Source organism: Aedes albopictus, chromosome 1 (genome assembly GCF_035046485.1).
Source record: "Aedes albopictus strain Foshan chromosome 1, AalbF5, whole genome shotgun sequence".
In the NCBI taxonomy this organism is placed as follows: Eukaryota; Metazoa; Arthropoda; class Insecta; order Diptera; family Culicidae; genus Aedes; species Aedes albopictus.
The window spans coordinates 194,319,000-194,343,646 of record NC_085136.1 but is presented as its reverse complement, the minus strand read 5'-3'; the positions used below and the strand labels follow the sequence as shown (position 1 = coordinate 194,343,646).

At 39.8% G+C, this 24,647-nt stretch overlaps 1 protein-coding gene across 1 annotated transcript; it reads left to right on the top strand.

The window, feature by feature from the left end:
- Positions 1-1,555: 1,555 nt before the first annotated feature.
- Positions 1,556-22,771, top strand: LOC109397270 (uncharacterized). The gene is made up of 7 exons (XM_029866902.2): positions 1,556-1,977; positions 5,672-5,740; positions 11,741-12,375; positions 12,442-12,674; positions 21,891-22,059; positions 22,240-22,405; positions 22,474-22,771. Exons 1-7 carry the CDS (start codon positions 1,777-1,779, stop codon positions 22,588-22,590), a joined length of 1,590 nt encoding a protein of 529 aa, XP_029722762.2. The 5' UTR covers positions 1,556-1,776; the 3' UTR covers positions 22,591-22,771.
- The last annotated feature ends 1,876 nt before the right edge of the window (positions 22,772-24,647 follow it).

Genomic DNA, 24,647 nt, shown 5'->3' with positions numbered 1-24,647 from the left:
GCGGACGGGTGATCCGGCTCTCTCTGGAAAAGAGCCACGGTTCGCTCACTCACTGCACGGATCCGGATCTTTTAAACGTATCCGGATCTGATTGCCCATCTCTACAATGTACTGCACTACTACTTGATGTACAAATGTCAATAACGAAATACATATGAAAGTATCAACGTTATGTTCGCCAAGAAAAGTCTGTTTTCAACTATTTAGTAGTTAATTTATTGCAAGTAATTTTCTACCAATATCTAATAGGTTTAGAGAAATAATTATCATAATCTGTATTATATCGCTACGGAAGATGTTTGTATTGTTGATATGTATCGTAAAAATCGCACTTCAATATAACTTTAGAGTACCTTTTGAACTCTTAGTTCCCGAATATTTCAATACAAAATGTTGGACTCTTTTTGCAATTGCGGTTTTCCATAATTTTAAAACTTTTGTACTTGTTATTGAGATTCATTAATTCTCTTCTGAAAAATTCAAATAATTTACATAATATAGGAAAAGTTTGGTTTCAGATTTCCAAAATTACAATGTAATATAGTATGTGGGATATGTCCAGTTTTTTCTTGCTGCTACTGAATAAACCAATAAATAGAAAAAGATGAATGAAATGCATAACATGATACCAAGTTTATCATTAATGATTGATTTTTTTTTGACCTAGTGTCCGAAGCCCGATGGTGGTGTGTGAGAAAACCGCTCATATTTCGAAAGTGAAAATGGCCAGATAAAGTTTTTGCCTTGATATTTGGCAGCTTTATCTATAAATTGTCTTCATCCCGGGATTCCCGGGATTGTCGGGATTTCTGAAATGATATCCCGGGATTCTGGAAATCCCGAAATCACTCAAATCCCGGGAATTCTTGTCCCGGGATGTCCCGGGAAGGACACTCTAGTCAATTTCAATCTCATCATGACCCAAAAATCAAGTCAATAGGTTCAAAACTGACTGAAATGTAGCAGCTAGTGCCCAAAATAAGTCTCCTGGCCCACGTGGCCCCATGCTCTACTATTTCTTGTCATAAACTAGAATGATCAAGATGAATTAGGGCTTCGAACATCTCCCATCTGCCTTGTGCGTGTATATCAATTTAGCGTCGTCGCCCGTGTTCACGTGGACCCATTCTTCATGTTGCGTTGTTTTGAAAATTTATTCCGTTCTACCTATTAGTCTCAGTGATCTGGGATACTAAATCATAGAATTCGTAACATGCAATAATTAGATGCGTTTGAAATTCATCCATTGTTGAACTAAATTTTAAATTTGGTTAACTGCAATTTGCAAATTGTGGTAGGCTCACAAATGCTGACCTAATTCCATCAACATCAAAGCCTGTAACAAGCAAGACAGTGATCCTAGTCCCACTCTGCTGGTAGGGTACACCATGTGTCATAGACCGCTCGACTGGTTGATATTGAAAGTGAAGTGGTTTTCGCGTCGCACCTCCACTGTGACGCGTCACCGCACCCAAGCCAAGCCGTCTTTTCCGACTGTGATGATTCGAACTACACACGTTCGAACTACACAACACGTTCGATCCGCATCGGAAACATGCTATGAGGAAGGAAGACAAGCGGCGAACCCGAGCACACGGATTTAGTCATTACTGAGGTGCGCGCTCGAGCGGGTTAAAATCATAGTTCGTTCGCGATCGTAGCCGTTTTTTAAGGCTCTATGAATAGTGGTGGCGTTGTTAGTGGCGGAAATAGACAAGTTCTCGGTGGTGTCGAATTGGTGAAGGACTCGTTCCTTCTGAATTTGTGTGGAGAAAAATGGTCGAAACGGCAGTGATTAAATCCAGTTCAATGTCAAAGCTGACTGGTAACGGAAATGTGAACACTGAGCCAGTTGATGCCACAGCAGGAGCAGATGACCATTACAATCCTTCCGTGAGAATTTTGCACATCCCGAAGCAGACGAATGGATCATGTGGGTTCCATCTGTCGCGAAGCAAATGGGACCCTTACCCTTGGGTTAGTATCAGGGGGTGTTCATTATTATTTAGGTGTATTGATGAACATCTTGAAAAGCAGATAAAATTTTGATTTGAATGTAGGGCAGAGCGTTAATGATTAATCATATATTTAATCATGATTAATGATTAATGATTAAGATTAATCAAAATCATTAATCATAATCACAAACAAATCTCATTTAATCATTAATCATTGATCTTAATCACACTGTTTTTGCAATCTTATCATTAATCAGTAATCATAATCATAAGAAAAAAAGTTAATCAATCATTAATCAGTCATCACCGAAAAATGATTCATCATATAAAATATATTATTCAATTAAAGTTGGTTCAAATGCTGTTCTAAATAATATGATTTATGATTCTTTTTCCAAAAATCTCCCGGACAGAGTTACCTTTTACTTTTGAAACTTCAAAAACATGTTTAACAATAAATATATTTTAATCATTTCCAGTTTTTTGTGATTGATTAATCATGATTAATCATGATTTTTAATCAATGAGCCATTTTTAATCATTAATCATAATCAATAATCACAGATAAAACCAATTTTAATCATTAATCATGATCTTTAATCATCATAAAAATCAAATTAATCATTAATCATAATCAATAATCACCAAAATTGGAATTTTAATCATCAATGATTAATCACGATTAAATTTTGTGTTAATCATGAACGCTCTGATGTAGGGTCTTGCACCATTTGGGCAGGTGTACCTATTTTGGGCACTTGCTGCTATAACTAAGTCAATTTCAAACCGATTGTTTTGAATTTTTGTATAGTGTTAGATACTGTACGTGCCTAACTCTATACAAAAATTCAAATCAATTGGTTTGAAATTGACTTAGTTATAGCAGCAAGTGCCCAAAATAGGTACACCTGCAACAATGGTACAATACCCAATGTACCTAAATGTCCGATTACTTCATAACTTTTATTTTGCAAACAATGTAACAAAGTACAGAAAAGATTATCAACTTTTCATTACATCGTACGAGCAAGTACACTCCCGTTCAAAAGTTTGGGGTCACCCCCTCAAAAACATGTCATTTTTTTAGGCCCATATCTCCGCCAATTTGCGTCCGATTTCAAAACCCCAGGTTTCATTCAAAAGATAATAATTCAAAGAAACTTTGAACATGATTTAAAAGAAACTTTTTCAAAAAATTTTGTATGTAAACTTAACCCAAAGTTGCCAAATTTTCTAAAAAATGAATATAAACTTACGGCAGTGTCGCTGGAAGTTGGGTCGACCAAATTTTAAGATGAGAGCGGTAATATGACCCATTTTCTATTAGCTGTCAACTGCTTTTTACAGAACTTAGCTGAAAAATCTAGAAAAAAAAGTTATTAAATAAAATAATCCTTGATGTCATCGACCAAAAGTTTGGGGTCACCCCTCAAAATCATATATCGGTTAAATGTTTGGGGTCACTATCGTAAAACACGGAAAAGTGATTTGTTGATATCTTTCGTGGGTACGGCACAGCTGCGTTTTTTCCCCCGAAAGAGGCGGATTTGCGGTTTCTGCTTCAGTTTGTAAAGTTCCACGTTCTGTCGGGTTTCTTGCTGTAGCATTACCGTTCGTGCTGCGTTCTTCTTGATGACTGCTTTTACTGTTCTTCAGCAGTCCTCTAGAGGGCCCTCGACTGGCTACGCTTCCTAGAGATTCTGTGCGAATGCTGAGGCGATATCCGGTTGCTTTAGTCGCTCTAGGTTGCACCGTTGCGGTTGCTGGTACCGTACATTGATGATGATGTAGTGGTCGGAGTCGATGTTAGCGCCTCAATAGGTCTTGACGTCGATAATGTCGGGAAAGTGCCGTCCATCAATCAGAATGTGGTCGATTTGCGTTTACTGTTTGCTTAGGTTTGGTGATCTCCAGGTGTAACTATAAGAGAGGCTGTGTTGAAGAAAAGGTTAGGGTAACCAGGGGTAATACACACCCCCGGGGCAAAACGTCCTCACGCTATTTCATCATATAATTGCGTCCGATGCAAGCAAACTATACGTAAAATTGAGCCGGTCAAGCATTAAAATAAATATTTGACCGGTAACGGTCTCTTGGCAGAACCTGAAGCTTTCGAAAGCAGAAAGGATACTGCGAGCAGGACATCTTGAATAGCAATCCTGCAAACATTGTGTTCGAAAGAATTCCAACTGGTACAAGGCCCATGTAGCTGGGGAGCTGTATGCGCTCGGATATTCAGCAAGATACTGCTGAGGGTGATTATTTCGATCCCGTACGACTCAGGAACTTTTCGTAATGGATTTTTCCTTGAATTCCTGAAGTGAATTGAAAGTGTTTATAGAGCACTTAGCTGGGAGACAAGCTTTGTCCTAGTTGGTACGTTAGCATGAGCATGAACATGAGATGACCGTACAATTTGCAGTTGCTTCTCTGTTACCTACTAACCGGAACAGTCAAAATTGCACAGGGACCCGCCTCAATGAAGGTTCAAAACTTTATATTGTCAGTTCAGGTGTCGGTCACAGTTGGGACGTTATGGTAGTTTTGCGGACAATCGGTGATCCTGCAAGTTGAAAAAATAGAGGGGTAACCTTTAATGTATGCATAACCTACTATCCCGGCAAACGTTGTATTATCATTCGAGTTACGGCAGTTTGACAACTTCTGAATTCATTGTAACATAGCGCACTCCAGATATGTTCTGACGATTGTGTTGGATTGTTCTCCAATTTGAAAAAAAAAAATCAGTACTTTCCACTTACTACTTTTTCCCCCTCCCCTGTTGGGCAAACTAAGCTACTGCATCCAATAAGTTGAACTTTTGTGGCACATACTACTGCGCACTTACTACTTAATTTTTATTGCAAAATTTATTATAGATTTTAGAAAAAAATATGTATCTTTCATTAGTTATGGTTGTACTGCACTATAAGTTTATATTCATCAACAACTGTTTCTCATCGAAACTAAAAAACTAATTTATCAGATCAATCATTCCTGGAATCATTTATTAGCGCTCTTCGGCAGCCGCACATTTTGTTTATTGATCTCATTATTTACAATGAGAAGCACTTTCATAGCGCCTAAGTTGAAATTTATATCAAGCAATTTGCGAAGAGCGAACAGACTCCGTGGAGTGGACGATCTGTCGAATGCTGCTGCTGCCAAAACGGTAAGCCCACCGATGACGACTCCACTCGGCGTCCTTGACCATGACGATCGCCGGGTTATTGTTCCTCTGGCGAGCGCTCTACGAGTGCAAAACACACGAGACAAAACAAACCTACCTGTTGCTTGGGTCTGAATATTATAAGCACAGACCTTTCGGCGACACCTATAGAGCGCCACACGTACATATGCGTTCTAGTAGTAAACATGATTCTGCGTGGTTTGGCGAGAATGTTATGATGAATGGATCAAGCCAACTAGAAACGTTTTGTTACAGAACACGTTACTTGGAGCAGGGTGAGAAGTAATAAATATTGTAATAAACCAGTTTTAGCTTCTGATTCTAATTTAGTTTGATTATATTAGCATTGTGTCATAACGCACCCATACAATGTAGTCCAGATAGCCATTAGCGTTAGCATTCAAATATAGGCTTAAACCAACTTCATCTGCGTTCGATTCGTGACACCTCCACAGCGAATTTTATTTACACAGCAAAACTCATTTTTTCTTTTTTTCATTTCTTCTTTTCAATGTCACCACAGGTCAGTCGGGTGGATGGAGAATCGCCGGCAGAAGTGACCGGATTGAAGGCCGGTGACTGCGTGCTAGAGGTAATATGAAATGATCTTTAAGAAGACCGATGACGACCATCAACGAACTGCATTCGCATCCGGATAATACGCCTACCGATATGCAAAACGATTGTATCTAGGGTGCTCAATATGTGGTTGGAGGAGTTTTAGTTACCGTAATCTGGGATAACATTGATTGGTTTGACCCACCTCATAAAGTGGTCAAACCAACATCTTTCATTGAATATACCGACTAGATGATAGCTTCTCGTTCCTCTAGTCATTGAGCTACGTACCCAGCCCACGGCAGCCTGCCGTGTTTTATTGGCCTCACTACAGAGCATTTCCAGCCAAAAACAGAAAATAATGCATTTTTTTGACTCGATATGTTTTAATTTAAATGAAACTGGGTTTTTTTCCTCACCTAACCTTTTGACGCCAGGAAAGGGCGTATGGAGAAAAAAAAAACATGTTTCTCCTTAAAAAAATATAACTCGAAGACGGTTTTTTCGATGTCTATGAAGTAGAAGAATTCTTGAAAAAAAAACACTGAGAGTAATATTTATCGCGGATCTATCTTAGATGCCGTATAACTTAAAAACATCAAATTTTAGAAAAAATGTGTTCTTCGATATTTTTAATTATTTATTTTTTGTTTCCGGCTTCAAAATTTTCCAAGTAGCCCAGGATGGTCAAATGATTTTATAGGACTGTCCATTTATTATGTGAGGTAACTTTTACAAATTTTCGACACCCCTTCCCGCCCTTGTAAGATTTTTTGTATGAGAACCCAGATATTTTTGTATGGCTTGTAAGATTTCTCAAACCCCCAAACCCTTCTCCCTTTATAAGCCATTGCGTAATTCATGGGTAGCCTCTATTTTTTTTCGTTTTTTTTTACTTTGATTCAATATAAGCAAAAGGATTATTTTTAGATTTTGATATTTTAGATATAAAATGGAATCTTCTGTACGTAGATTCAATTTCAATGAAAATTTTGCATTTTTTTTCACACATCCAACCTAACAAGAGATACAGCAAATTTAAAAAAAAAAAAAACAAAAAAACAAATAGAAAAAAACATCGAGAGAAGTTTTTATATGTATCGTTGGGAAAAAAGGACGAACTGGCTGAGAAAATACATAGAGGAATATCTGGAAAAAATAATGCAATAATCTGCAAATATTCTTTCGAGAGTTTTCAATTGTATTGCAGATGGAATAACTAGGGCAATTCCTGAAAGAATTCGTGAAAGAATACTTGAAAAAAGGCTTGAAAAAACGCACGGCTAACGAATTTCTTATTTATAATCCTTGGAAGAGTCTATGAAAAAACTTAAAACATTCCAGGAAATATTTATGAAACAATCTTGGAAAGGCCATATAAATAATTTTCAGACTTTCTTATTTTTTTTAAATAAGCCTTAGAAGACGTTTTGAGGGAAATCCTAAAAGAAGATCTGAAGGAATTGATTAAGCAATTTAAGAAAGTTTTAAGAAGGTTTCAAAAAGAACTCTTGGATAAGTTTCTGGAGCAATTGTTGGAAATTATCAAAACGAATCTCAATAAAAAGTTGTGGTGAAATCTATGGAAAAATGTATTCAGGAATTCTGAATTTCTGATTTTTTTTTTAATTATTGTTGGAAGAATTTCAGAAGCAATCCGTGAATGATTTTTCGAGAGAATCCCTGGAAGCACTTTCGAAAGAATCCATGTTCCCGCGGATACGTTGCGGAATGGGCATGAAAAACGACGAATGGTGTGCTTCAGCTCACAGTTTATTTCAGACTATCTATATAACAATTGAGGCTCGGCTTATATACGTGCGTGCTCTATTCACACGTTTACATAATTACCAGTTGTCCTATTGTACCCGATTATTCCTTATACAAAGGACCCATTGTTGCATTCAACTTTTTGTATGCGATATCGAGCACAGAAAATAACAAAAGGAATGTTGAGGAGTTTTGTTCAAGGGATAGTATAACAAATACAGTAATGTTTCATATTGTGCAGATGTGGAACTTCAGCACAATGAGTTTTTATCTACCGGTGTGACGCAGAATGAATTACCCTGGCCAATCGCTGTTGGCCTTAACAATCCATGTAGAAATGTCTAATTAAGGCCATGGAATATTTGCTTCAGACAAACTCGGAGAAATTTCGAAACTAATTTCCTAAGATATTACGGAAGGAAACTCTGGAGACATTTCCACATAAATTTATTTCAAAAACATTCTAGTGATCAAGATATTTTTGACAGGGATCTTTAGAGGAATTTCCGAAAGAATCATTGAAGTTCTTCCTAAGCGAATCACTAGAAGATTTAATGAAAGAATTCGTGAAGAAAAACTCTCTGGAAGAACTGAGGCAATCTATGGAACGTTTCATCAAGAAAGGTTTGAGAAAACTTCTGGTTACATCTGTACAGGAAAATCAAGAAATAATTGTGGAGGAATTTCTAAAAATAATTTTGAAGGAATTGCTAAATATTTTCATAATGAATTTTCTGAAGGAATCCATGGAAGATTTCTCAAAAAAACCCCTTGGAATATTTCTGTAGGAACCTCTGGAAGAATTTCCGAAGGAATCCTCAGAGGAATTTCTGAACGTATCCCTGGTATTTTTTTCTAGAGGAATCGTTGGAGGATATGGAGGATCCACGGAATATTTTCTAATGGTATACCTGGAGAAATTTTAAAAAGAATCTTTAGACTAATTGGGATGATTAAGCCTAATTCCTGAAAGCTTGCAGAAAGTCTCACTGGAAGGCATTCTGAAGAAATTCGTGTTTGATTTTCATGGAAGAATTGCTGTTAAAAAGAATTAATGGAAGGTTTTAAAAGGAATCCTTGTAGAGCTTTCTGGTGGAATACTTAAAGAATTCTTTAAGACATTTCTGAAGGAATCATTTGTGGACTGTAGGAGCTCCTGGAAGAATATTCAAGAGTTTTCCTGAAAATTATTTCCAAAGGAATTCTATGATGAATTTGTGGAGGAATTTTTGGGTAAAATTTCTGTAAGATTTCCTGGATGATTCCTTGAAGAAATTCCTGGAAGAACAACCGAAGGATTTTTTTTAGAAAAATTCCAGGAAGATTGCCCGGAAGAATCACAGCAAGAAAGCCTGGAGAATACCTAGCAGAATTTCTGAAATAACCACAGTTGGAATTTCTGGAGGAATACTATCTAGAATAGTTGCAAGAATAACTGGAAGCACCACAGGAAGAATGCATGTGGAATCCCAGTTGGAAATGTCTAGCATCGGAGGAACACCTGGACGTATCCCAGAAAGATTATCTTGAATAATCCAACCATGAATTCCTGAAGGCATCCCCATATAAATTTCTAAAGGAATCCCTAACACAATATGGCCCATTTCAATGGTCCATTTTAAGTACGGAATCCCTAGCAAATCCCCAAATTAGAAGGATATGTGCTTCTTGTGTCAAAATTTAGTACACTGAAACCTCAATTTAGGTAGGATCCAGTTAGGTAATATCTATTTAGGTCCCTCCATTTAGGTAACGTTACCTAAATGGAATTTGATTGTGTTCAGAGCAGTTGGAGTACTCAAGATTACAGATAAAGTTGGTTTACGAAAAAAAAAGAGCAGAACAGTTTTAGAGTATCCGAAAACTCCCTGGAGTTTAGGCTATCTGATATACAAGCGTAATCAGTGATCTATTTGAGTATTATGAATGAAATTGATGTTTACACAGCCTCATGTTGCTATGTGTTGTCAAGTGGTGAGTTCAAGAACTTTCTTGCGTATAGGTCATCGAATGTACGAGGGCTACTAGTTACCTTAGATACCTAAGAGCATAAAGAAAAAGGTTTTTACTCACACAGCCCCAGGCATCTATGTTCTATTAAATGGTGGGTTCTATGATTGTATAGGAGTACCCGAGAACTTCCTGGAGTTTAAGCCACCTAATCTAGAACTGTAATCAGTGATCTATTGGAGCATCATGAATGAAGTTTATGCTTACACAGCCTCATGTAGCTATGTGCTTTCAAGTAGTGAATTCATTGTCAGTTTGAGGATCTCCTAGAACTTCTTTGAGTATAGGTCATCGGATCTACTAACGTATATAGTTGTCTTCAAGAGGTTTACGTAATAGAGGAAAAGTTAAATGGGCTTCAATATTCCCCTGAAACCGCTCTGAAGACCATTGAGATGGCTTAAAACGCTTTGAAACGCCTCCAAATCCCTCATGAAACCCCATGAGCCTCTGAGGCCCCCTTAACCTTCTTAAAACGCTTTGAAACGCCTTGAAACGCCTTGAAACGCCTTGAAACGCCTTGAAATGCCTTAAAACGCTTAGAAACCGCTATGGAACATGTAAGAAATTCACCTGCGAGCCTCTGAAGCCCTCGAAAACCCTCCTAAACCTCCTAAGACGCCCTGCAACGCATTGAAACCTCTTGAAATGTCTTGAAACGCTCTGATATGCATATAAAACCCCTACAAAACATCCACCAAATCCACCTGAGTGCCTCTGAAGCCCCCTAAAACCGCTGTGAAATCTCCTGAAAAGCCTAAAAAAACGCTTTGAAACGCTCTGAAACGCCTCTAAAATTCCTATTAAATCTCAATAAAATTTACCTGAGAGCCGCTGAAACCCTGTGAAACCTCTTGAAACGCCCTGAAACGCCTTGAAACGCTTTGAAACGTCTCTGAAACCCCTGTAAAACCTCCGTGAAATTCACCTGCGAACCTATGAATAACTCTCAAGGCACCCCAAACCTCCTGAAACGCATTGAAATGTATGAAACGCCTTGAAACGTTTTGAAATGCCTCTAAATCCCCTTTAAAACCTTCGTGAAATTCACCTGAGAGCTTCTAAAGCCTAAAATACATGCAAAACCTCTTGAATCGCCATGAAACGCCTTGAAACGCATTGAAACGCATTGAAACGCATTGAAACGCTATAAAACCTCCTGAAATCCTTATAAAACCTCCGTGAAATTTATCTGAGATCCTCTGAATCCCCCTAAACCCCTGCGAAACCTCCTGGAACGCAGTGTAACGCCTTGTAACGCTTTGAAACGCCTTTGAATCCCTCATAAAACCTCCATGTAATTCACCTGCAAGCCTCTTAAGCCCCCTCAAATTCTTAGGAAACCTACTGAAATGTCCTGAAACGCATTTAAACGCTTTAAAACGCTTCTGAAACCCCCATGGAACCTCCGTGGAATTCACCTGCGAGCCTCTGAAGCACCCTTAAGGCCCCCTAAACCTCCTAAAACGCCATGAAATGCCTTGAAATGCTTTGAAACGCCTCTCCTCTTCATGGCGTAACGTCCTCACTGGGACAAAGCCTGCTTCTCAGCTTAGTGTTCTATGAGCACTTCCACAGTTATTAACTGAGAGCTTCCTCTGCCAATGACCATTTTGCATGTGTATATCGTGTGGCAGGCACGAAGATACTCTATGCCCAAGGAAGTCAAGGAAATTTCCTTTACGAAAAGATCCTGGACCGACCGGGAATCGAACCCGTCACCCTCAGCATGGTCATGCTGAATACCCGTGCGTTTACCGCCTCGGCTATATGGGCCCGAAACGCCTCTAAAACCCCTATTAAACCTTCGTCAAATTCACCTGCGACCCTGCGACCTGAAGGCAGCCTTAAACCTCCTGAAACCTCCTGAAAGGCCCTGAAACGCATTGACGGTTTCTAATGGTGAAAGAAAATTGTAATTATATGGATTAGTAGCAGAGATGTAAGCATTTAAAATAGTGTAACACTGTTTTTAAGGATGTACCCCTCTTTGCAGAGCCCATTTTTATCGTTTTTCCTCGCTAATTTTTACATTTGAATATGATTTAATATGTGATTTTTTATATAAAAAATAGTGTAATGGTGTTTTATAAGCATCGTCTTTTTAGGCTACTTTTTGGCACCGCCGCCTGAGAATTAAGATTGTTGCATTTGTCGTTCTTATCTAGGTTCATGCAATACGATTAAGCGTCTTTTCCGTTACGAAATACCAATCCTAAAAGCTTAACTAATTTAACTATTCTTTTGATTTCAGGTAAACAATGAAGACGTTCTCGGAATGCGGATTGCCGAAGTTGCGAATATGGTTCGCTCCAAATCCGACATTGTCACTCTTTTGCTGTGGAGTACCGGCATGGAGCCCAGCTGTAATTCGGAATCACTATGCTGTGGCCCAATGCCAATCAATCTTGAGCGATTATCAGCCAGTATGCAAACCATCGTAGCCGCCTTGGAGTGTCCCGTTTGCTTCGACACGATTCCCCCGCCAGTGTACCAGTGCCAAAACGGTCACCTTGTTTGCTCACGGTGTCGAGTCCGGTCAGAACGTTGTGCCATCTGCAGAGAGAAATACACTCCTGGGAGGTCCCTGTTGGCCGAACAGGTTTACCAATCGATAACTGAAGCATTCAATTTAACAGAAGGAAATGATGGAAAGCTGAGGGAACGGTTGTTTGGAGCCAAATGCATAAGAAAGCCCTCTTTCCGTAGCGAAGGAAATTTGCCTGCAGGGAAGCAAATACACTCTCATACCCATAAATTCTTAGCCAAGATCATGGGAAAATCATCGTCCGTAGATAACTTGAGCAAAAAGCAGCAACCCATTCCCAGCGGAGAATTGAACGGCCTGAAAGGCAAATCCCTTTCCTTATCTTCCAGTGAAATTTTCAAGTAAATATAATGTTGAATAATTTTCCCCTGCTCATGGATAATAAATTCAAAATATTGTTCTTCCAGGCGCGATAACACAATCTCTGTTCCCCGGTGTACATCGGCAAACCGGTTGGCACCGGAACTGACTGGATCCTGCAACAGTTTGAACACACGGCGGGCGACCTCATCGTTGTCGTGCAATGTTTCGGCGGAAAGCCTGAGCAGCATACCGGAAAATGGTATTCAAATCACAGTCCCTACTCAGCAGACAACCTACTGCTGCCCTTGTGGCGAGTATTGCAACGATAAGATAAACGGTAAGGATAGGCGGCGGTAATTCAATGATATGGTGAAATGGGGTCGAACATAAATTGTCGTAGGCCTGTATGGGCTAAACCAGCCCATTCTCTGCACAGAATGCGCCATCGCAAATGTGGAAATTTTATATGTCTGGGTAACCGGGTTCAACAGATTTTTTTGCATAAAGCTGTTAGATTTGGTTACTCAAATTGTTAGAGCCACAACATTCTTTGCAGAACCTTCGATTTTGGTCAAATGGTGGCTCATTCAAACCGGTATACCTCGAAAACTACTGCAAAAACATCCTCAAAACGAAATGTTGTTGAAAAGAGGAAAGATAGAGCTATCATTCATAGTTATAAAAAAATGGGTAGGCCATATTGATTTGGGCCTCCATCTTGGATTTTTATACCAAAACTTTTTTTTCACCATGTTGGCAGCCACAGATTTTCAATTTTTTTGCATCAATTGAAAGCTGAGATATTTTTACATAGCATATAAAAAAATTAGCTTAAACCCTCAGCTTTCCATTAGTGGATTACGAATTTAAATTCGTGTTCGTAAACACTGCGAAATAATGCTGAATTTATGTAAACGACCAGCACCTGGCCCAGTGCGCAACAGTGGCATGATTTACAAAAATGCAGAAAACTTTTGAAAGGAGAAAAAGACATCTCTATTTTTTTATACGTTGTGTATAAATGTCTCAGTTTTCAATTGATGCAAAAATTTTGAAAATCGGTGGTTGCCAACATGGTGAAAAAAAGTTTTGGTATAAAAATCCAAAATGGTAACCACAACCAATATGGCGATCCCAACTTTTAAAATCTGTAAATAGGGTATTGGTTCCCTTATTAAGCATGTGGCTCCCATTTTCATCCTACGAAAAACAAAGGATTGAGGCGCTGTTTGTTTTGTTTCTTATTTCTGTATTTTTTGTTTGAAGTAAGCACCCATGAAAACAAAAAGAACGGAATCAATCGGTGCCGAAATCGCTTGTTTTCGAATAGGATAAATATGGGATCGTGAGATGACTGATGGCACACATACCCTAGTAACTCCATCTTTCTTCTTTTTAACAACATTTCGTTTTGAGGTTGTATATCGAGAAATTTTCGAGTTATAACAGTTAAAATGAGCCACCATTTGACCAAAATCGAGGGGTCTGCAAAAATTGTTGTGGATCTAACTAACAAGGGGTCCATCAATTTGAGTAACCGAATGCATTTTCCTTACTTTTTCGGCAAGGACTTTCAGAAAATCGCCACCACAAGCATTTTTAAAGGCAAGGTGCAAATAGTGGGCCGGTCTCAGCGAGAATTACTCAATGTAATAGGCCTTTAAAAAGCCTGTTAACTTTGTTGTGGATGTGACGGAATTGTGTCTCTGGAGGAAAAAAAAAACTATGAAAATTCACAGGGTAAAAGCACTAGACTTTGCCACAGCTCTAGTCTTCGCCCCCTCCAAACAAATCCCATTTTTTATGCATGAAGTGGTGAAGATTAGAGCGTAACTTTAGGGTGGGAAGTCTAGTGTTTTTACCCTAACAGAACTCCTAGCCAAATGGTATTATAATAAACTCGATGAAGTTTTTAATAATGTTTTCTTATATATCTATTTGAAAGACGGTCAATGCCGAATAGGTACTGAAAAAAACTTTGAAGTATAAATACCAGTCGATCTTATTAACTGCTTATTTGTACATTGCTTTAAAAACAATGAACAGATGTTAAGTCTGCAAGTTATGTTCCCGAAATTTGAACCGTCCAATGACGGTTATATAATATGCCCGTGATCTCTGCAAACACTAGGAAGAATCCACATAATCGAAACGGTGTAGAAGAGCAACCTGCATCAAATGAAATGTTTCTTTTCTAGGGTGGACTTGCCTAGGTATTGTCGCATCGCATGCACGCGAGAGAACTACTACCAGCTTGTCACCGCTTAGACCGAGTAACGCCTATTGATAACCGATTGATTTAAATTTTTCTTCAGAGTTGGGCACGCACAGTATCTAACTCTGTACAAAAATTCAAATCAATCGGTTGTAAATTGATTTAGTTATAGAGGCAAGTGCCCAAAATAGGTACACCTGCACAAATGGTACAAGACTCTATACGTTTTCAATAGTCAAACTGAGAGCTTTGAGGCAAAAATATTATTGGGTTTCTCATCAATGTTTAGACTACTGTGATAATTTGAGAATCCACTGAATCATCATTTCCCAGCGAAATTTTACTCTAATCAAACTTATTTTGTTTACCTGTTGTGCATCCGACGGCCCTGTCATGAACTCAACCGAACTTGTGTATGCCAGCCGCTGCGAAGTCCGTGTGCGAAATTCGACTGTGATGATAATGAATTTCGGCCGAGTCTAAATGGGTGCAAATGTCGCAATAAAGTGCCAGAGATACTTGTTGAGATTATCCAAAAATCTATGGTGTTCAAGTAGTAAAATGTCCGCAGTAGAAAAGTTAGAACTCCTAAAATGATATATAAATTCAGTGTTATTTCTTTTCAAATGATGATTTTCCTGCGGCCCGCGGCTCAGACGCAATACCCTGATTTGGCCCGCGGTATACTTCAACCTGAGCACCACTGACTAACGGCCTTGACCTAGTCACATCTTCCTTTGCGCGCTGCCTGCTGTTATTGTAGTCGATATTGTAACAAACCATCAGGTGGTTCGAACTACTTGTTAGGTCAGAACCACAAAAAGTAATATCGATAATGGTCTGCGCTCCTTCCCGGCTAAAGATTATGTAAATTCCGACATTATTCAGATCGACATCTAGCATGGCCAGTATCTAAGGCAGGATCTGACCCCGCTGGTTCGTGAAACGGCTTCCTCATTCTACGGCCCAAGCATGGAAGTCACCCGATATTACCACCGGTCTTCGTCCTGTCAGCATGGCAATCATGCAATTCAGCACGAACTGCTTGATCGACTAACGCGGAGGCGCATAGTAACTGTGGCTCTTATGATGGCCAGGAACTTTGGACCTCTAGTTGGGTGCTTGCTGTTTATGGATTTCCCGGAATAAATCAACTACTTGGAAGGGTTCGTGCAGCTATGTGTCTTCTCTTTCTCTCTTCTTGGCGTTACGACAAAGCCTGCTTCTCAGCTAAGTGTTCTATGAACACTTCCACAGTTATTAACTGAGAGTTTCCTCTGCCAATGACCATTTTGCATGCGTATATCGTGTGCCAGGCACGAAGATACAGGGGATACTCAAAATAACTGGGATAGGTAAAATTTTCACTTTTCAAAAAAGTTCAACTCGCTGTAACTTTTCGAAAAATGCATCAAATATTCTCAAATTTTTACTGTACGTTCATCAACTAGTTGTGTATCAGTGGCCAAAATTTGGAAAAGATGGAGCCATTCTACACTAAGTTATAAAGGTTCTGGAAAAAGGTATAATTTACCGATAGCCAACTTTGAGCTGTTATATCTCCGGATTCAATGAACCGAATGCAATGAAATTTTGATCATTTATGACTTATATAATGAGCTAAGACGATGCCCACCAATGCGTGAGTAAACCCAAATTGGCAACCTCCTTCATAATGCACGAACCCCACCAATCGTTACCAAATCGGTTTGAAAATGAGAACCAACCTGCCTGGTGAACAGTGGGTTCATATATTTGGCAACCATACCCAACCGTTGCTATCGCGGTTGATATTACTTTTTCTTCATGATTTCAATCTGAATAACAAACAAAGACCAGACAGCTTTCTGCAAGTGAAATATAAAAAAGATGTGATTATCGTTGATAATTTTTGAACTGTTGTTCTCTCATGCATTTTGGGTTGGGTTTTCACAAATGGACACATAATTAAGATAAAGTTTAATGCCGCAAAATACGATTGTCGAAACAAACCGAAGAACGGTAAATTTCTATACCTGAATGTTCGTATAACTTTTTTGAAATTTCCACCGGGAACTGGCAAATGTCTTAGGTAATGCACTATTGCAAGCCCCGAGTAGAATAAAAATAGGTAACATTCAATTAAAAAAGCGTCAGCTAATTTGCTGACCGCCAATCAACACACGTCCGCTTCTCCAAACACTCGTAGTCCTTCTCTAAAAGACACTCCGCAATTCTTCAGCAATTCCTTCAGGGATTTCTCCAGAGGTTCCTTGGCGAATTTCTGCATGTGTTCCTTGAGATTCTTCCACGAATTTCTGCAGGATATTATTCTTGGATTAAAATTCAGGGAGTTCATTCTTGGATTAAAATAAGAGTGCCTTCGGAGAATCCTCCGGGAGTTACCTCATAAATTTTCTAAACATTTTACCAGGGAACCTTCCAGAAGTACCTTCAGAGATCCATCCGTCAGAAGTTTCGTCTGGGATTCCTCCTGAAAAACATTCATGGATTTTTCTAGAAATTTCGTTTGGAATTCCGTCGGAGCATCCTCAAGGAACTCCTTCGGGGAATTCTTCTTGGAATTCCGGGGATCCTTTCCGGATTTGTATCGGAGATTCCTCCCGGAATTATATCTGGGTATACTACCGGAATTCCCTCACGGATTTCTCACGGAATTTCCTCAGAGATTCCCTCAGGGATTCCTCCAAGAATGTCCTCGAGGATTCATCCAGGAATACTATCCGGAATTTCCTCGGGAATTCCTTCCGGGATTCCCCCGGGAATTCCTACCAAGATTCCCCCGGGATTTCCCCGGGCATGTCTTTAGGGATTTGTTCGGAAATGCCTCCCGAGATTCCCCCAGGAATTCCTTCCGAGATTCCCCCGGGAATTCCTTCCGAGATTCCCCCGGGAATTCCTTCCGAGATTCCCCCGGGAATTCCTTCCGAGATTCCCCCGGGAATTCCTTCCGAGATTCCCCCGGGAATTCCTTCCGAGATTCCCCCGGGAATTCCTTCCGAGATTCCCCCGGGAATTCCTTCCGAGATTCCCCCGGGAATTCCTTCCGAGATTCCCCCGGGAAATGCTACCGAGATTCCCCGGGAATTGTTTCCGAGATTCCCTCGGGAATTCCTTCCGAGATTCCCCCGGGAATTCCTTCCGAGATTCCCCCGGGAAATGCTTCCGAGATTCCCCGGGAATTGTTTCCGAGATTCCCTCGGGAATTCCTTCCGAGTTTCCCCCTGGAATTTCTTCCAAGTTTCCCCCGGGAATTCCTTCCGAGATTCCCCCGGGAATTCCTTCCGAGATTCCCCCGGGAAATGCTACCGAGATTCCCCGGGAATTGTTTCCGAGATTCCCTCGGGAATTCCTTCCAAGATTCCCCCGGGAATTCCTTCCGAGATTCCCCCGGGAAATGCTTCCGAGATTCCCCGGGAATTGTTTCCGAGATTCCCTCGGAAATTCCTTCCGAGTTTCCCCCTGGAATTTCTTCCAAGTTTCCCCCGGGAATTCCTTCCGAGATTCCCCCGGGAATTCCTTCCGAGATTCCCCCGGGAATTCCTTTTGAGATTCCCTCGGGATTCCTTCCGAGATTCCCCCGGGAATTCCTTTCGAGATTCCCCCAGGAATTCCTTTCAAGATTCCCCCGAGAGTTCCTTCCGAGGTTCCCCCGGGAATTCCTTCCGAGATTTTCCTGGGCATTACTTCCAGGATTACCCCGTGAATTGCTTCCCGGATTGCCCTGGCAATTCCTTCCGGAAATTCCAACCGGAAATTCCTCACGGGATTGCCCCGGGATTCCCCCGAAAATTTCTTACGAGATTCCCCCGGCAATTCCTTCCAGGATTTCCCTGGCGTTTTCTTCCGGAATTTCCCTGGGAACTCCTTCTGGCAGTTCCTTCGGAGATTCCTTCAGAAATGCCATAAGGGATTTCTTCAGAAGTTCTTTCAGGGATTCATCAATGATTTTATTCAAGGAGTTCTCTAGGAGTTCCTTCGAGGAGTTCAATCATAGATTCTTCGTTTTTTCAGGGATCCTTCAAGGATCTCTTCAAGAATTCCATCAGAGATTCCTCAAGAAATGCCCTCAGGGATTTCAAAATTTGAGCGAAACACTTGAGGAATTAATTATCAAGATTCTAGAACTTTCGTACAATCGATAATGTGAGGAGAAAAATGCCCTGCTTCTCCGTATTTTGTTAACGATATGAAGCACTACAACAAACCACTGGTGGGGAGATAAGGTGGTATTTTACCAACCATGTTGTGAACGCCCGGTGCGAAAACGGGTGGGTATCAGAAATGAAACCGATTTGCACACCACCACTACTCACCGAATTACTACGCACTGGTGGGGATAGTCTAATAAAAACATTTGACTAAACTTAAAATTCTTTACACGAAAGAAAATTATTACGATTGGATTATTTTTCTAATATACCACCAATTTATCCAAAACTTCATCATCGTTTCAAAATTCGAGATAATAATTATAGTTCATTTAAATTTCCTTCTAATTGACTTCAATATGAATATGTTTTGGAAGGAAGTAACAAAATAATCGGCATTAAATTGAAAAAGTAATGGGATGCATATGAAAAATAGATAAATTTACTAAAAAAACATACTTTTATTCTAATCGCCATAACTTTTTTTCTTATTAAAAATTTCAAATTGAGTAAACTGTTTTTCAAAGTTCATTATATGAGTCATAAATGATCAAAATTTCATTGTATTCGGTTCATTGAAACCAGAGATATAACAGCTCAAAGTTGGCTATCGAATAATTATACCTTTTTCTAGAATCTTTATAACTTTGTGTAGAATGGTCCGATCTTTCCCAAATTTTGACCACTGATACACAACTAGTTGAGCAACTTACAGTAAAAATTTGAGCATATTTGCTGCCCTTTTCGAAAAGTTACAGTGAGTTGAACATTTTTTTAAAATTGAAAATTTTACCTGTCTCAGTTATTTTGAGTATCCCCTGTACTCTATACCCAAGGAAGCCAAGGAAATTTCCTTCACGAAAAGTTCCTAGACCGACCGGGAATCGAACCCGTCACCCTCAGCATGGTCATGCTGAATACCCGTGCGTTTACCGCCTCGGCTATATGGGCCCCAACATGTGTCTTATGGTCTTCAAATCCACATCGACTCATCAACTTGCTCCTGTTAGGGTCTATGAAGTCCCACGGCATCTCCAATACTAGACATCTGAAGCAAGCCTCTTTCAGATCATGTTTGGTCAGTTGACATACCGACATACTTCATAGATAGCCGTACCAAACTACCAAAGCTATCTGTGGCCCTGCTGGGCCTTTCGTAGTCGATCGGTGGCGATGATCACTAGTATTTAGCACTGCCGTTACGAACTCTTCCGCGTCAGTGTTCTTGATCAAGTTTTTACCTTTCTGAGCCACTTACGCTGTGAGAGCCCTCATCACGAAAACCCCCGCAAAGGACTTCTTCCACCAGGCACTTGTAGGCTGCACCCTTGTGCGTTTTGTCGAACATGAGCTCTAGGATCTTCCTGATTTATCTTAACCAGTAGTGGTGGCTGAGAACCTACCCCTGGGTCGCAACCCCCTTTTGTATTGACCCGGGACGGGCCGGCCTTTTCTGGCTCACCTTTCCCAGCTTTCTGGAAAACCCGACTGGGGTTCGACTTACCGGCCTTACTGACCTTCACTTTCGGAGGTAAACCTGCTGGCCGCCTGGTAGCTCATAACCTGACGGCTGCCTCACATGCTTCTGCGTTTGCTTTTAATAAGCAATGAAATCCAGCGTACTTTTTGGGCAACCCGCGAATGCGAAGGCCTCCATCTAGGCTTCGGCATCTCAGGCTTCACGGGCTCTACTGTTGCCGCAGCATCCAGTTTATCTATGGTCCTGCTTGGCCACGATCGTTGACTTCCCGGCCAACGCGAAGTCGCACGTGATGTAGAAGTCTTATCAGGGCCTGCTTGAGGTCCTTACTGATGTTCAATTTCGAGGACGCAAAGTCAGTGATGGATTTATGCTGCTGCGCAGCCATTTCTGTTGCAGAGAGCCCACTCTTACGAAGGGGATAACCTCGGCACTACCACTTCTACATATCACTACTACTTTTTAATTATTATTAAAGATCATATTTTAATCGCACAAGTTGTACGATAAAGAGGTCCACCACGCCTGCGCCCTGCCTTATTGCGGTAAGGGGCAAATCACTGAGGGGTGCGCAGGTGCTCCACAGGCTCCGTTAATAACCGAGCATATTTTTGACCCCTCGATCATTAATTCCTTGGCAGCAGTCACTTAATATCATGAATTTGGGATTACTCATATTGTTGATCCCTAGTACTATTCTAAGCCGGCAGTTACACAGCAAAATCAACTAAGTGAATCTTGTTCCTGGGTCATTGTCAATATTTTAAAAACTCTCGTAGAATTCATCTTTTGAGCTATCGAGCTTATACATTATCGCAGAAGTGTTGGTTAGGCAGCAGTTCACGTGCCAGGAGCCCAACACGTAAGATTTTATTGAAAATTCATACATTGGAATGTGTATTGCAGAATGTATTAATAATCAAATGCATACACCCGATTCTTTTTTTGCACGGGTCTGGTTTTCGCTATAACTCAGTCAATTTTAAACCGATTTTCATGAAATTTTGTACACACGTAGGTACGGTTAGTACTATCAGTGTACAAAATTTCATGAGAATCGGTTAAAAAATGACTGAGTTATAGCAAAAACCAGACCCGTGTAAAAACGAAACAGGTGTATTTAGGTGATTGTTTCTTCTTCTTTCTTAGATTCTGGCCATTTCTCTTTCGGTAAAACATCATCCTGTCAAATTTTATTTTCGCAATTTGTCTATAATGAATCGTATCGTGATACACGAAGACGTGTCATCAGTAGTGAACTTGTATGTTTTATATACTTTTTCTTCGTGACATTCTTCATTTTTTTCTTCTGATAAACTCGTTGTTATCAAATAAATTGTATTAACCTTATTGCTTTGTATGAATTATCACTCCAATTATTGCTTCGTATGATTAAACGAGTGATATATAAAAAAAACAATAAATCAAGGAAAATTGCACACCTGAGAAAAACGCGTTTTTTAAGTGAATCAAGAATTATCAAACTAGAATCTATTGAATAGATTTTTATTTATTTATTTAAGAATAAAGTGCAGTTCTTACTAGATATGCTAACTCAACATAAAATATGTCTCAATGTTTCTTCGCCACACTATGATTAGTAACCCGGAAGTCCTCCATCGAGTCAGCGTACAGCTCTAGCCACAATAGCCACTCCTGCTTGCCTAGATCTAAATGCATACTAACTTAAGCCCGTCTGATTTGCAGCTTCCGCCGTGGACCATCATGTAACCGACCACCATCGTACGCCAATCATCTCGTTTGGGACAGCATCGGCCGAGATTTCACTTCCGCCAAGGACACCTGTTGACAATGCTTGCCTGGTGTTGATTCTCGATGGTCATAAATTTTGGCTGAAATTAATCTCGGATTCGAGGTAAGCATCATAAATTAGTGCGGTCGGGAGCGAAACGGGATGAAAATGTCGTCTCCTCCAACGCAACGGGATGCAACTGATAGTTGAAATGTGATTAGGCGTGTTTGATTTATGCGATAATTACATTCTCCTACGTATGTAATGCTCGCTGGCAATGCTTATTCTGCTCGCTACTTACAGCTCCACTGGGGATATCTTCATCTCCGCACTGCTGCAGGGAAGTGAATCCGACTGTCAGAACTATGCGCTGGAGGTGGTGATACGGAAAGCTGGCCTGCATCAGATTATGGGGAAGGAGCTGATTTCACGCTCGGAAATCCACTCGATGCAGACTAAATCATGGAATGTGAGTATGAAGTGTAGCATGGCGATTTTTATGTCTCACCTCGATGAATGTATTATGTTCATTTCCAGGATATCAGCAATACCAGGAGCGGCGTGTTTTACTCCAGCGAGTGCATCAAATCGACATTCGATGCAGAAACGGAAATTTTGCTGAAGGCGAGCATTAAACGGTTGTCAGAACTTTAATTGATAGTTGTAATTATGCTGTAAATATATCAGCTGTAAATATGACAAATTGCTTGGTTATTGGTATACAATATAGAATGGAATAACATATATAAGTTTTAAAATATAAAAATTAAACTGCAATAAATTTACAAAATTGTTTGCTAAATTACAATGTATTCATAAAAATTACAAAACATTTATTTTAATTACTCAACCTTCAACGGACGGTTGGGCACCGTCAGTTCCAATTTGCAATAAACGAACATTTTCAAGCATGCTGTACAACATACAACCACCGGCGACAATCCCTTTGATGAAATTTGAGAGCTCGTTACACATATTTTATCCTCTTTCTGTTACACTGCTCACGACGTTTTTGAGAAGAAAATATTAAAAATAGATCTGAAAACTAAAAAATCTTCATAGCATAGCATAGCATATCATAGCATAGCCGACCGTACACATCCTGGAGTGGCTGTCGATAGAGACGTTGAATGCGCCAGAAAAGTTGACTGGGGGTTTACAAACCTTTCATTTAACGAACTCTCGACACTTGTCCAGGTCCTTACGATCAACGGGGATGGGGAGGAAATGTTGATTAGAGATATTCTCAGAATATGTCCAAGAACTTGGCCCACTTCATAGATATCTGAAGTTGGAAATTGGATAGGGCTTAATGCGATGCTTTCCTTGGTGAAAAGGCGTATGAGAAATTGTTATGGTTTAATCATTTACCTGGTTACAACTGAAAAAGTAAACATAAGCATTAAGCAAGTCGCACAAATTTCGTAGATAGTACAGCCCTAGACCACAATTACGAGGATTGCCTCCTTCCCGTTGGATACCATAACACACAGATTTGAGACTTATCTCTGACTTCTCGACAAGATTGACGCAATCCTTTAACAGTCGAGAGTTGTCCTGGCCTCGCCCTTGCAACTGCTGAGCATTATGAAAGGATGGTTAGTTAGACACCTAAGAAAGATGTAGAAAGTTCTACGACCTCTCAAGCCTAGGTATCAAGGGGATATGGTTGTTTTTCTAGATGTTGTTAGTGGAGGGGTAATCCAAAGGATGCGATTGGGCAACGTTCAGGCACACCATTATTAAACTGCTTTTCTGCCAAATACGTCTTAGTTTCCTCGTCATCTTAATGGCATTTCTTAAAATTATTTGATTTTTCGGTTGAGAATCTGAAATATTAGATAATATCAACAGTGATGTCTAATAAGCTACATATTAGTGATACGCTTGCCACAGTTTAAAATATTATCTGTATCATGCAATACATTTACCTGAATTCTGCTGAAATAAAACGTTGATTAGCAGCAAAATTTCAACGAAAATATTACATAAGCATCAAACTTTGATCTTGGAGTATTTGTAAACTACTGCCTGATTACTTTAGGCAGAAAAATGTCAAGATCAAAATTTGATTTGGTAGATCTTACGCAGCAACGCACCATTCTAAGGTGATCTGTCCACGTTACGGGAACCAAAAAATCTTAATATATAAAAATGATTTTGAATTCTCTTTGAGACAATAGCATTCAAGAATCCATTCTTGAGTGCTATTGCATCAAAAAGAATGTGTAAACATGGAGTTGATAAGTTCGTCTATTCGAATGGACGAATTAATCAACTCGATGTTTACACTGTTACAAAAATAGTGAAGCAATGATTTTTATGAGCCCGGGAAGAAATTCAACACGATTGAAATCAAACCAATCTAGAGTGCGGTGCTAAAACTACCACCACATCTTGGCAAGACAAAATTTGTCGAAACATCTAGTATTACCAACAACATTTAGAGAATTGACTCTATAACCCATGCCTTCAAGCCTAACTTTACAAAACTTCGTATGTCGCAAATGAAAATAAATCGATATTTTGATAATTTTGCGTTTGGATAATTCTCGTTGAGACCGGCCCACTCTTTACACCTTGTCTTCAAAAATATTTAAGGTGCCGATTTTCTGAAAGCCCTCACTAAAAAAGCAAGAAAAATGCATTTGGTTACTCAAATTGATGGGCCCCCCGTTAGTTTGAGCCACAACATTTTTTGCAGACTCCTC